Source organism: Dendrobates tinctorius, unplaced genomic scaffold (genome assembly GCF_039654945.1).
Source record: "Dendrobates tinctorius isolate UK_male_01 unplaced genomic scaffold, ASM3965494v1 ptg000059l, whole genome shotgun sequence".
Taxonomy (NCBI): Eukaryota; Metazoa; Chordata; class Amphibia; order Anura; family Dendrobatidae; genus Dendrobates; species Dendrobates tinctorius.
The window spans coordinates 16,596,016-16,610,087 of NW_027361727.1; the positions used below are offsets into that span (position 1 = coordinate 16,596,016).

Here is a 14,072-nt window from a genome sequence, read left to right on the forward strand (position 1 = left end):
GCAATGAGGAGTAACAGACAGAGCGTTAGAAGGTGGGAGCAGGATAGGACATGTGAGTCTGGAGAAAAAGGATTGTATGTGGAGGAACAGTTCTGAGGAAAGGGTGAGATGGCTGGGGAGGATGGAGGGAGAAATGACTACTTCCTTACTAGGTGGAGGGATTACAGGAGATAGGAAGAAGTGAAGTAGTATGGGGGTGATAGTGAAAAGAAACTGAAACATTGTAGTGGTGTTCTATTCCATTACCTTACAGTCCATTCCAGTACAATTCTAGTCTAATTCACAGTAGTGTACTTTGAAAGATGCCTGGATCAGACTCCTAGTTCTGAATATATCTTTAGCTAAAGGCAGTCAGGTGTGAATGATGAGGTGGGTGGGTTTGGCCAGACCAGATGCTGAGGCTTAAACAAAGGTCTTAAAGATAGGGAGGGGTTGGAGTGACCATTCAAAGATATATGCCAGAGTAACATAAGAGAAATGAAACAGATCATTGAAAGAACTGGTAGGGAAGAAAAGCACACCAGAAGGACAGTAAATGTGAAACCTTTTATAGATTTTCCTATATACTTGTTAACGATGTGGAGCCCATAAATGAATCCCCATCTTCACTGATGGGTTTACAAGGGATTTATAGAGACATCATATAACTTTGGGATTAGCGTCTTTCTCTTTTCTGGTTTAAAAGCGATTTTTAACCATTTTTTTTCCTTATCCTGTATATGTCATGGTTTACAGAAGGGATCTCGTAGCTGAAAGTATCGCTAAATCTCCAGATAGATTAGACAGAGGTATGATCCCAGAATCCATTCTAATTATTAATTACAAATAAATTTAGATACTCACAGACGACCCCTTACCAAGGTAGGACCATACGGTGTAGTCACCATGCTGCAATTCTCATTCCTGGCTGCGCTGCTGCTTATTCGCGCGACTCTATACTAAAAGATTTCCAGCTCAGTGTGCACCAGATACCCAGGATAGGTCATCGGTATCAGATCAGTACCGTTCCGGACCACCCCGTTATTTGATTGATTTCTTGAGTGTCTGTGGTTATTTGTATTATGACTAGAGATAAGCAGATTCATTCGTGGGACTCCGGTCCAGCATCCAGTTTGGGGGTACCTGGCGGCTAGACGGGAGGCTTGTGAATCTCTTGTGCCCCATCTCGGCATTTGATTGTTTACGGCTGACTCAATGCCATTATCTTTGCAAGAGGACGCACTGATGTCGTCGTGTCAGCCCGGGCTGATCAAAAGCCACACCAGGGTGCGGAAGGTAAGAGATTCGTAGGCTTCCTGTCTTAGCCACCAGGTACCAGTGACCTGAAGGCTGGACCGGAGTCCTGCGAAACGATCCGCTCATCTCTAAATTTTTTTTTCTTACTTAACTTTGTTCTCCATCCTGCTCTTTTTTTTTTTTTTACAGTTTATCTCCAGTCTTTTTCAGCAGCAGCATAAGCCATGTGTATGTATATCCAGTTCTTCCGATGTACAGTGCGCTCTGGCTGCAGTACTGACCCGAATACAGAGACAGTAAGTATATGAGGGGAAAACGTTTTAAATGTTCATTAACACAAGTCTTGTTTTTGTTATTTTGTTTCTGTACTGACCTTGAGCCATTAAATAAATGTGAATTGAGCCTTAAGCAAAACACTTTATATAAACGCTATGCAAACTTTATAAAAATTCAATTTGTTGTTTCTTTTTGGTTTTAAAATTGAACTAAGTTTCAGTCTTCATTCCTTCGTTCATTTAAATGAATGAAGACTGAAGTTTACGTTTTCAGAACCCTTCCTGATTTGCAGCTTGTAGCCTGATCCAAGTTTCAGGTTGATATCTTGTACACACAAATATCCCATAAAGCCTATATTGCTGCGAGAGCCACTCCTCTCCCAGTAATGTAGGCTGGATGTAAGTTCTGTGTGTATCAGGGATTCTGCCGTTTTCTTTAGCTTATACAGCTCTGGCAAAAATTAAGAGACCACTTCAAAATTTTCAGTTTGTCTGATTTTTCTCTTTATATTTTTGAGTAAAATGTAAATTGCTCTTTTATTCTATAAACTACTGACAACATGTCTCCGAATTTCCAAGCACCAAATTTTGTATTTATTTTCAGAAAATGAGAAATGGTCAAAATAATAAAAAAATGCAGAGTGCTTTCAGACCTCAAATAATGCAAAGAAAACAAGTTCAGAATCATTTAGAAACAACAATACTAATGTTTTAATTCAGGAAGAGTTCAGAAATCAATATTTTGTGGAATAACCATGATTTTTAATCCCAGCTTTCTTGCGTCTTGGCTGCTTTCCACCAGTCTCTCACACTGCTTTTGGGTGACATTATGCCACTCCTGGTACAACAATGTAAGCAGTTCTTCTTTGTGTGATGGCTTGTGATTATCCATCTTCCTCTTGATTACATTCCAGAGGTTTTCAATGGGGTTCAGGTCAGGAGATTGGGCTGGCCATGACAGGGATTAGATGTGGTGGTCCTTCATCCACACATTGATTGACTTAGCTGTGTGGCATGGCGCATTGTCCTGCTGGAAGAACCAGTCCTCAGAGTTGGGGAACATTGCCTGAGCAGAAGGAATCAGCTGTTTTTCCAGGATAACCTTGTATGCGGCTTGATTCATACGTCCTTCGCAATGATTAACCTGCCCAATTCCAGCCTTGCTGAAGCATCCCCAGATCATCACCGATCCTCCACCAAATTTCACAGTGGGTGCAACTTGCAAGACACTGTGGCTTGTACGCATCTCCAGGTCTCCGTCTAACCATTAGACGACAAGGTGTTGGGCAAAGCTGAAAATTGGACTCCTCAGAGAAGATTACCTTTCTCCAGTCCTCTATGGTCCAATCCTTATGGTCTTTGGCAAACTTCAGCCTTGCTCTCCTTTGCTTCTCATTGATGAAATAAATAACTTTTAGCCATGCCAAAGGAGTTGAAAAGAAAAGTCTTGAGTGTGGAAAAAGGGCTCAATTCTGGCTTTATTAGCAGAGGGATACAGTGAGCGTCATGTTGCCTCCATCCTTAAAATTTCTAAGACGCAGTCCATTACAGACATTGGGGACAACAAAGCTACAGACCGGCAGAGGGCGAAAATGACTCTCCACTGACCAGAATGACCGTCATCTTATTCGCATGTCACTCAGCAACCACAGGATGACATCAAGTGACCTACAAAAGGACTGGCAAATGGCAGCTGGGGGGAAGTGCACGGCAAGAACAGTTCATGATAGGCTCCTAGAGGCAGGGCTCAAGTCATGTTAAGCTAGAAAAAAAGCCTTTCATTCCTATTACTTTTGGGATATTACTAGCACTTGTTTTGCCATTCAGCTTGTCCTATTGCAGGAGGATTGTGAACACCACAGCAGGGTTTTTTTATACTTTCCTTTGTTAAATAAGATTTGGTTCAGGTGATCACCTAATCAGAAGCACATTAAGTAGAATGAGGTGTACTCTGGTAGGAATTCAACTGACACTGGAATGGAATGGCTGTCAGACATGTAGAGAAGCCGATTTTTTATAAAAATGTTTAGTGGTCTCTTAATTTTTGCCAGAGCTGTAGATCACAGCTTCTATCCAGCACTTAATTACTCTTCATGTGCTTTCTTCCTTACCTATTGTCTGCTTTCTCTGCCCTCCGTGAGACTGTAGATACTTTCCCTTTCTCTTCATTTATAAGACTTGTGTTCAAGCCGATTTCTCTCCCTGCTGCTAGCTCTAATTGGGAGGTGAGGGGAGCGAAGAGACATCAGGAACTATTGGTTTGTAACTAATTTTGCAGAAGACTCAGCTAGATAAAAATTAGACTTTGCAGCAGCCAATTCGTAGAAAAAAAATCTTAATAAAGACCTGTATGGAAAATAGCTTCACTTTGCATTTAGGAAATAAATGAATAAAGAGTATTCTGCAAAGAAAGTAAACATAACCTGATGGAGTATCACTCTTCAAAGTGTAAAAAAAAAAAAAAATCTCTGTGAAACTTCCTATACTTTCCTATTGCTCTCAGTATTTGAAAGGAAATATTTTTGAAAGAATGTTTAATTAACAAAAAAAAGAGTTGAAATCCTGTCCTTATTAATATAGGAGTATCAGGCTGGTCATTCAGTGAGACAAACTCACTTGGCATCAGCTAAGCACACAGGCTCCCCAGCAGAAAACTAGTGACAGTATCAAAAAAGGCAACCATAGAATAATGTAGACTAGTACTGAAAAAGGATTTAAAGGGGTCTTCCACCCCACTTTCAACACTGGACAAAGGTAAGGAATCCGTCTAAAAAAAATAAAAAGTGTTACTGAAACTCTTTTTCTTATTACATTTATGAGCTTGTTGCGTTCCAGAATCTATTGTATATTTCACACTATTGTTTTTTTTTTGTGTGTGTGCAGTTGTCATATGGCTCCGGGACCACCACGACCTCTAAAAATTGTGTGTGTGGGAGGGCACACCTTTCTCAGCTTTCTGCTTGGAGCATATGTTACAAATTTAGCCGGACGAACCCCGGACTGGTTGGGGTACCTGCGCTTCCTTTTAGTTCCCCTAGGTGAGTGACCGATCAGAGCATCATGTGTGACTGTATTGTCAGCGAGTAGAACTGCATGTGTTCTGTCTGTCGAACATCCGTGAGACACGCAGCCTCGGGGACTCGGACATATTATTCAAGCACGGAGAAGACCCTCGGTTAGCACCCAAGCATGCTCAGATAACACCTTTTCCCAGCACGTTCGCTCATCACTATTGTTTTACGCTTATGCTTACGTGGTCCGCTCTTTTTTTGCAGGGTCTCATCCTGTATGTAAATATATATCTTCTTTGGATTCCCGATATGCATCTTTGTTCTTTGACCCTTCATGGAGAGAGATGTTCAATAAATCTGAGGTTCCATCTGTAGGTAAGTGATTTAGATTTATTGTGTTTTTTTTTTTTTTTTTTATTATTATACATCTTTGGGGGCATTTTTTTTTTACTTAAATGCATGTATCGTTGTCTAAAAATAATTTTTGCCATCTGGTTCTATTAAAAAAAAATTTAAAAAATAACACCGGCTTTGTTTGCACATTGCTGACTGCAGAATAAGTTAGTGAATTCCTTCTAAAGGAGTTTGTAACTCTTTAGACTGTTTTTTAATGACCAGATCAAAGTTGAATTGATCTTTGATGTGGTCATAAAAACAGGCAAAGAGTTACAAACTGTGATCTGTGGTGATAAATCATAATAAAAAAGCTCAAATAAGACAGATAAAGGAGTTAGAAACAGTTAGTGAGCATGAGCTCACTGATATTCTCAGTAAACTCATTCTGCAGCCAGGATTAGACTGTGTAATATATAGGCTATAGCAGGCAAGCACAGAATTTTTTTATTTTAATAAAACCCAAATGCAAAAATTATTTTTAGCCCCAAATACATACATTTAATAAAAAAATGAAAATGCCCCTAATGGTGTCCATATCCTTTAAGTAGATATTTTGCCAGTCTTAATGGGAAGCCATGCTTCGAGGCATACTTGCCCTCGAAACCCACTCCCTGCTCAAACGCCGCCGCTCCAACGGTCTCCACCGGACCGGAAGTGATGACCTCACGACTAGAGATGGGCGAACCTGAACAGTAAAGTTTGGCATCCGTACCGAACACCTACTGTTCGGGCACGGACAACGAACACAGACTTCACCACGAAGTTCGTGTTACTGTTCGGGTTCAGCTGCCTGAACACCAGATGTGCATAACAGAGCGGCAAACACATTGTCAAAAATGGGGGGAGCCCACGCCATGTTTTCTAATTATTAAAATAATTAAAAAATCAGCGTGGGGACCCCTCTATTCTTGGGGGTTGCAGCCCCCAGCTGTGAGTTTTGTCTGGCTGGTTAGCAAAAATACAGGAGAACCCACGTTTTTTCAAAATGATTTATTTACAGCGCAGGAGCGGCTAATGAATACTCTCATCCGTCACTCCTGCTCTCACTGTTACTAGCGGCTGTAGGTGTCAGATGATGGGAGCTGTAGTTCCATCCACTGACACCAGTGACGTGGTAAACTTTATACCTCCGATCACAGCTGAGCGCTCCCGCTGTCTTTTGACAGCGTGGGAACCGCGGCTCTGACCGGCGGGGATGATTTCACTGCCGATCAGAAGCAGTGTTTGCCACGCTGTCATGCACACGACAGCGTGGCAAACACTGGATGTTCAGGCCCCCCATTCAAGTGAATAGGGTCCGGATTCGGGTACTGTTTTGGTACCCGAACCTGAACTTTTTGTAACTGTTCGGCCGAACTCGCCGGACCCGAACATCTAGGTGTTCGAACATCTCTACTCACGACCTCTGAGGCCATGAGACTGGCGGTTGGGACGTCGTCTCTTCCAGTTCAGGTGACCGCTGGAGTAAACGTGCTGGAGAGGGGGTGAATTTTGCGATCAGGTTTACTTAAAAAATAAAGTAAAAAAAAAAATATAAAAATTCGAATGGCTCTCCCTTTTCCCCCCTTTAAAAATAAATGTATTTTCTCCTAAGCCTCATTGGGGGACACAGACAGTGGGTGTTATGCTGCTGGCCACTGGGAGGACACTAAGTGAACACAGAAAAAAGTTAGCTCCTCCCCTGCAGTATACACCCGCTCACTGGCTGAGATTTCCAAAGTTCTTGCTTCGTGTCTGTAGGCGGCACTTGGGTCTGAAGCGCTTCAGACCCCACCGTTTTTATTTTCATTTTGAATTTTCTGTAAATTTTTATTTTTTAATTAACGGAGTGAAGGGGGCGACGGTTCCTTTCAACGGACCGCTCTCCCCCGAACCAACAACAGGCAAGCACGCAGAATATACCTCCCCGTACACTTTCATGCGACGACGGGGCATACCTGATTCTTCTGGGCGACGGTTCCTTTACGGTCCCAGTCTCCCCACACGGATATGAGGGCGAGCGCACGGACGGAGAAGTTTCAGAAGCGCTCTTTGGATGCCCTGAATCAGCCCCAGAGCTCTCCATCCCCCTGCCATAGGGAGGATCGATTGAGCAATACTCCTTTAAGAACTCCTCCAGCTCTGCTATATCGCCCGGAGGATGAGAGACCTGCAGCTGGAAGGTCCCGGACACCGCTGCCTGCCTCAGCACTGGTGGAGGTATGGGGGTCGGGTCCTTGTCCCCGGGAGAAGCGCTGACTTAGTGTCAGCGGCAGTACACTGGCGCCCGGTCGTGGCCCCCCCCCCTGCCCGGCACTTACCGCGGGGAGGCCAGAAATTTAGTCCCCGGCTTTTAGGCCTACTAGGCCAGAATTTGCATAGCGCCGTCCACTGTTAGCGCCGCCGCCCACGTCCTTCGCGCTTCTCGTTCTGTGTGAGAGGCGTCCTGCTAGTCTCGGGGGCCGTGTTTTTACCTCAGCCTGATCTGGGACTGCTGCAAAGCGCGCACACTGACGGACAGAACCTGGATGTCACACAGGGCCACCGTTATTCCTCCCGGGGACACAGCACAGGACCGTGGGTAAGCTGCATCTGCCCTCAGATCAAAGCTTAACCCCTTCTCTGCACATATGCTGCAGTCTAGGCTCTGCCTTTAACCCTTTCAGGGGCGCTATGTTTCAATCTAAGGAAGTTAAAAAGGCTACTAAGAAGCACACTGCGTTCTTTTCCGTCTGTACCACTTGCAAGGCTGCCTTACCCTGTGCCCAGACGAATTCGTTTTGCACGGATTGTGACCCGGCTCGTGCTGAAACGCCACCCGCCGCTGCTGCAACGGTGCCCCCTGCGTTTAGTCCCCCTGAGTGGGCTGCGTCTCTGTCATGGTCTGTGGAATCGCTGACCAAGGCTATAGACTCTCCGGGAATCCTCTTTAAGTCAGAATGCGTCTTTACCGCCCGAGCAGGGCTCTGGCGATGGCCAGGAACTGTCCACCAGCAGGGGCCGTACTCGTTCAAGGGATCCTCAGGTCTCTAGAAAGCGGACCCATGACGCGTCCCCTAGTCACGCTTGCGCTTCAGCATCGGCGAGTTCTGTCTCTCGCTCTCCCTCTCCTAGCGTTCGCAGTGAACATGACTCTGAATTCGAGTCTGACACGTCGGTCCCTCAGAATCCCCCAAATGACCAAGAGTCACTTGATTCTCTTATAGAATCAGTCAACAGGATTCTGAAGTTGGATGAGGAGAATATTCCCGCTCCGGAACACGCTATCTCCTTTAAGAGAACTAAACGTGTGCGCAGGTTATTTGCCAGCCATCCGGAGTTTAAGGACAGGCGTGACTGAGCACTCCACCTGTTAGCCGCAGGCGGTTTTAATTAAAGCAGGGCCACTTCCCCCCCACAGAGATATAGACTTCTGTCTAAACAGAGGATTTGTATATGTTCCCATTCAGATGAGGACTTCAGTCTAAGTGAAGAATTGCATAGATAGGGTCCTGGAAAACGAGAACTGCCTTACCGTGGCTTCCAAGTACACATAAAATTGGCCATTTTATGCGCTAAACTTTCTCAATTTTTCATACTTCTAATGCAGTAATGCAATTCATTTTTCATATTGCATATTACATGTTTGCATGTTATGGCGCTACAGTGTGCTTCCTTTTTTCTTTGAATATATATGAGTTGGTGACTCTAGGTTAAGCACCTGTTCACACTATGCTTATGCTTAGATGTGACGGTCAGTTTTTGAAATCTGTATTCATTAACCTCCTGACTGAGCACTCCACCTGTTAGCCGCAGGCATTTTTAATTAAAGCAGGGCCACCAACCCTCCACAGAGATATAGACTTCTGTCTAAACATAGGATTTGTATAGGTTCCCATTCAGATGAGGACTTCAGTTTAAGCGAGGATTGGCATAGATAGGGTCCTGGAAAACGAGAAATGCCTTACCGTGGCTTCCAGGTACACATAAAATTGGCCATTTTATGCACTAAACTTTCTCAATTTTTCATACTTCTAATGCAGTAATGCAATTCATTTATCATATTGCATATATCATGTTTGCATATTATGGCGCTACAGTGTGCTTCCTTTTTTGTATGAATCCGGAGTTTAAGGACATTGTCCAAAGACATAGGGACCAACCACACAAGAGGTTTACAGGGCAAAAGCCTACCGAGGCTAAATACCCTGTTGCCCCAGATCTAATGAAGGATTGATTACAGTCCCATTCGGTGGACCCTTCTGTTTTGCGTCTTGCTTCTAAAACGCTGCTATCCGTTTCTGAGGGCTCTTCTGTCAGAAACCCCTCCGATCGTCAAATTGACTACCTCGCTCGCTCAGTTTTTGAAGCTTCAGGAGCGGCACTTTTTCCATCCTTTGCGGCGACTTGGGTGGCTAAGGCAATGGCCGCTTGGGCATAAGTCTTAATTACTGCTTTCCAAGGTAGCAATCTTCCTCTGGAGGCAACCAGTGTCGCCAGGCAGATAATTCACTCTGGGGACTTAGTAGTGGACGCTTCTTTAGATGCCCCCAATTGCGCTGCTCAGGCAGCCGCTAATGCAGTCTCCATTAGAAGAGCCTTATGGCTCTGTGACTGGTGGGCAGACTCCACTTCCAAAAAATCATTACTGTATATACTCGTGTATAAGCCGAGATTTTCAGCCCATTTTTTTGGGCTGAAAGTCCCCCTCTCGGCTTATACATGAGTCATATACCTGGGGGTCAGCGGGGGAGGGGGGCGGGGGTGTCACAGATCATACTCATCAGTCCTGGCACTCTCTGCAGCCCCCTCGCTTCTCCACTGTCTCCCTTCCTGCCTTCAGTGGTCACATGGTACCGCTCATTAAACTCATGAATATGCACATATTCATGAGTGGTAATAATTAAAATAGATGACTCAAGGAAAGTGCAATATATAATAAATTAACCTAAAATCATAATAATGCACCCATGGAAATATAAAGGACAACTCGGATAATAGGATAAAACAAACGAGAAAACCGAAAAAATGTCCAATAATAAAATACTTTATTTTATTAGAATATAGTTAAAATTAATTCTAATCAGGGGAGGCCAATGCCAAAATAAAGGCACACCCTGGGGACAACAGTAATTACTTAATATTAATATAGCACAAAGAATATCTCGCAATGTTAAATAAAATAAATTAAAAAATAATGAATAATAAATAAAAAATAGAAAATACTAGTGTCAAATACAATATCTTTGCGTAAAACAGCCAAAATAAATCATATAAAGTGCAGTCAGAAGACTTTGCAAAAGACTATATATATATATATATATATATATATATATAAATATATAGCCACAATAAAGTGCATAGCAGATTGAACAATAAATAAATTGCCACACATAGAAAAGTGCAAGTGGATCAACACATGTAATATAGATAAAGTGATAAAACAATGAATAAAATTGCGAGCACAATGTGGATACCTTTCAGCTGCTTTAGTTCCTGGGATATATATTTAGTCTTTTGCACAGTCTTCTGACTGCACTTTATATGATTTATTTTGGCTGTTTTACATAAAGATATTGTATTTGACACTAGTATTTTCTATTTTTTATTATTCATTATTTTTTATTTTAATTAACATTGTGAGATATTCTTTGTGATATATTGATATTAAGTAATTACTGTTTTCCCCAGGGTGTGCCTTTATTTTGGCATTGGCCTCCCCTGATTATCATTAATTTTAACTATATTCTAATAAAATAAAGTATTTTATTATTGGACATTTTTTCAGTTTTCTCGTTTGTTTTATGAGTGGTAATAAGCGGTATCACGTGACCGCTGAAGGCAGGAAGGGAGACAGTGGAGAAGCGAGGCTGCAGAGACGTTCCAGGACGGGTGAGTATAGCGATATTCACCGGTTCTCGTTCCCACGCTGCTCACCGCCATCTGCTGCTTCCTGTGTCCGTGATGTTTAGACCGCAGGGGGCGCGGTGATGTGGTTAGTGAGCGCCGCGCCCTCTGCTGGCTGAACAGTCACTGACAGAGGACGCACAGACATTGGTGAGTAGCGATCGACCCCGGACAGCTGAATATCACAAGTGCCGGGTCCTGAGCAGGAGAGGGGAGTATGGCATATGGGGGCATATTCTTTGGAGCAGCATATGGGGGCATAATCTATGGAGCAGCATATGGGGGCATATTCTGTGGAGCAGCTTATGGGGGCATATTCTATGGAGCAGCATATGAGGGCATAATCTATGGAGCAGCATATGGAGCAGCATATGGGGGCATATTCTATGGAGCAGCATATGGGGGCATATTCTATGGAGCAGCATATGGGGGCATATTCTATGGGGTAGCATGTGGGGGCATATTCTGTGGGGCAGCATGTGGGGGCATATTTTATGGGGCAGCATATGGGGGCATAGTCTATGGGGCAGCATATGGGGGCATAGTCTATGGGGCAGTATATGGGGGCATAGTCTATGGAGCAGCATATGGGGGCATAGTCTATGGAGCAGCATATGGGGACATATTCTATGGAGCAGCATATGGGGACATATTCTATGGAGCAGCATATGGAGGCATATTCTATGGGGCATTTTATGGGGGCATAATCTATGGAGCATCTTATGGGGGCATAGTCTATGGAGCATCTTATGGGGGCATAGTCTATGGAGCATCTTATGGGGGCATAATCTATGGAGCATTATATGGGGCATATTATTCTATGGAGCATCTTATGGGGCCATTATTACCCTTTGTGCAGCATTATATGGGATGTATTTTGTATGGAGCATTATATGGGGCTCCTGATTCAATATGGATATTCAAAAACATTTAACCTACTGATGTCTCAATTAATTTTACTTTTATTGGTATTTATTTTTATTTTTGAAATTTACCAGTAGCTGCTGCATTCTCCACCCTAGGCTTATACACGCGTCAATTAGTTTTCCTATTTTTTTGTGGCAAAATTAGGGGGGGTCGGCTTATACACGGGTCGGCAAAAACACGAGTATATACGGTAACTTCCCTGCCCTATCAAGCGGGTCGCTTATTTGGAGAGAAACTGGACCAGCTTATTTCGGACTCTACTGGGGCAAAAAGTAAATTCCTTACCCAACAAAAGGCTGTCCGGCCGTTTTGGAATCAACAGCCGACTCGTTTTCGACCTTTTTGCAACAATTCCTCTTGGTCCTCCTCAACCTTCTCTTCTGGACCAAGTCGGGCCCCGCGTGGAGACAGAGATCACCAGGTCTCCTACAGACCTAACCGATCTTGGATGCCCAGGCCAAGGGCATCTGGATCTAGAGGAGCCATATCCCATAGATCCTCTACACAATGACTTGAGGTATCCGGCGAACACCAACAAAGTAGGCGGTCGTCTACTTTCATTCATTCAGACCTAGCTCGCGGTCATTTACGACGAGTGGGTCAGAGAGCTGGTGTCCTCCGGATACAAAATAGAATTTGCTTCTCTCCCTCTGACACGTTTCTTCCGGTCCTCTCCTTCCATAGAAAAGACAACAGCCTTCCTTCGGGCCATTCATGCGCTGCAAAGGGACGGAGTCATCATTCCGGTCCCTCAAGACGAAAGGTTCAAGGGTTTTTAATCAAACCTTTTTGTGGTTCCAAAGAAGGACGGAATGATGCGGCCCATACTGGACCTCAAGCTGTTAAATCAGTTTGTCAGGGTACGGCGATTTCAAATGGAATCCCTCCGATCAGTTGTCGCCTCCATGGAAAATAAGAGTTCCTTGCATCCATCGACATCAAAGATGCTTACCTTCACATCACGATTTGCCCGTCCCACCAGCAGTTCCTGCGCTTTGCAATTCGCGAAGAACACTTTCAGTTCATTGCCTTGCCCTTCGGACACGCCAACGCCCCCAGGGTCTTTACCAAGGTCATGGCGGCTGTCATAGCCATTCTTCACGCTCGGGGAGTGGTGGTGCTCCCGTATCTGGACGATCTGCTGATCAAGGGTCCATCCCTTGTAGCCTGCGAGGAATCCGTGGACATCACAGTAAATACCCTTTTCTCACCTGGGTTGGAAGATAAACTTCGAAAAGTCTTCCCCAACATCGGCCCAGCAGATTTCCTTTTTGAGAATGGTCTTGGACACTTCCCGCGGGTTGGTCACTGTCCTCCAGAAAAGGCCTGAGCTTTGCAAAAGGCGGCGCGGACTCTTTCCTGTCCAGTTTCTCTTTCTATTCGTTTCAGCATGAGAGTTCTGGGAAAGATGGTGACAGCAATGAAAGCGGTACCATGAAGTGAGTCCTCCATTGGGCCGAGACCAACCGTTCGCCCATCTCCGCGATCCACATCCCGGGCATAGAGAATTGGGCGGCAGACTTTCTCAGTCACCAAGGCCTTGCCTCGGGAGAATGGTCTCTTCATCCGGAAGTCTTTCAGCAGATTTGCCGTCGTTGGGGCACTCCGGATGTGGATCTCATGGCCTCAAGGATAAACAACAAGGTTCCTCGGTTCATTGCCCTATCGCGTGATCATGCGCCATCGGAGCGGATGCACTAGTTCTGCCGTGGCACCGGTCCTGGCTCCCGTACATTTTTCCCCCTCTTTCCTTGCTCCCGAGGGTCATCAAGAAGAGCAGAGGGAGTACCAGTGATCCTAGTCGCGCCAGTTTGGCCGCGCCAGGCATGGTACGCAGAACTAGTACAACTAGTCGCCGACGTCCCTTGTCGACTTCCAGATCGCATGGATCTACTCTCTCAGGGCCTGATTTACCACCAGAACTTCGGGGCCCTGTGTTATGATTGGGTCACCGAGGAGGAAAGCAAGACCAAGCTAAGCCACAGAAAACCAGAGAGGTTGGCAACTAAGCAGATTGCAGACCCCTGATCCTATCCACACAACTAGCAGTAGCCGTGGAGCGTACCTACATTGATTCTAGACGCCTCAACACAGCTGGAGAACTAAATAAGCCTAAAGCAGGAAAGGGGAAATCTAAACTGCCCCAGAGCAGACTCCAAAGGAATAGATAGCCCTCAAACATATATTGTCGGTGAGACAAGATTAAAACAGAAACGCAGGTAGGAAAATAGGCTGAGCAAACGATGGGGCCCAAACTAACTAGACAGGACAGGAAAGGAAAGACACTGTCTGCAATCACGCAAAAAACCCTGCAAAAAATGCCCAACACGTCCAATAGAAAAAATACTGAAGTCACTAGACT

General features: G+C 44.6%; 1 protein-coding gene across 2 annotated transcripts in view; it reads left to right on the top strand.

Moving 5' to 3' along the window:
- Positions 1–14,072, top strand: part of PACS1 (phosphofurin acidic cluster sorting protein 1) — an 88,955-nt gene that overhangs the window by 41,292 nt on the left and 33,591 nt on the right. For both annotated transcript variants that reach the window (XM_073578481.1, XM_073578480.1), the window contains exons 15-17: positions 1,426–1,532; positions 4,395–4,549; positions 4,787–4,897. In XM_073578481.1, the coding sequence (XP_073434582.1) occupies positions 1,426–1,532; positions 4,395–4,549; positions 4,787–4,897 (373 nt within the window). The remainder of the gene's footprint in view (positions 1–1,425; positions 1,533–4,394; positions 4,550–4,786; positions 4,898–14,072) is intronic.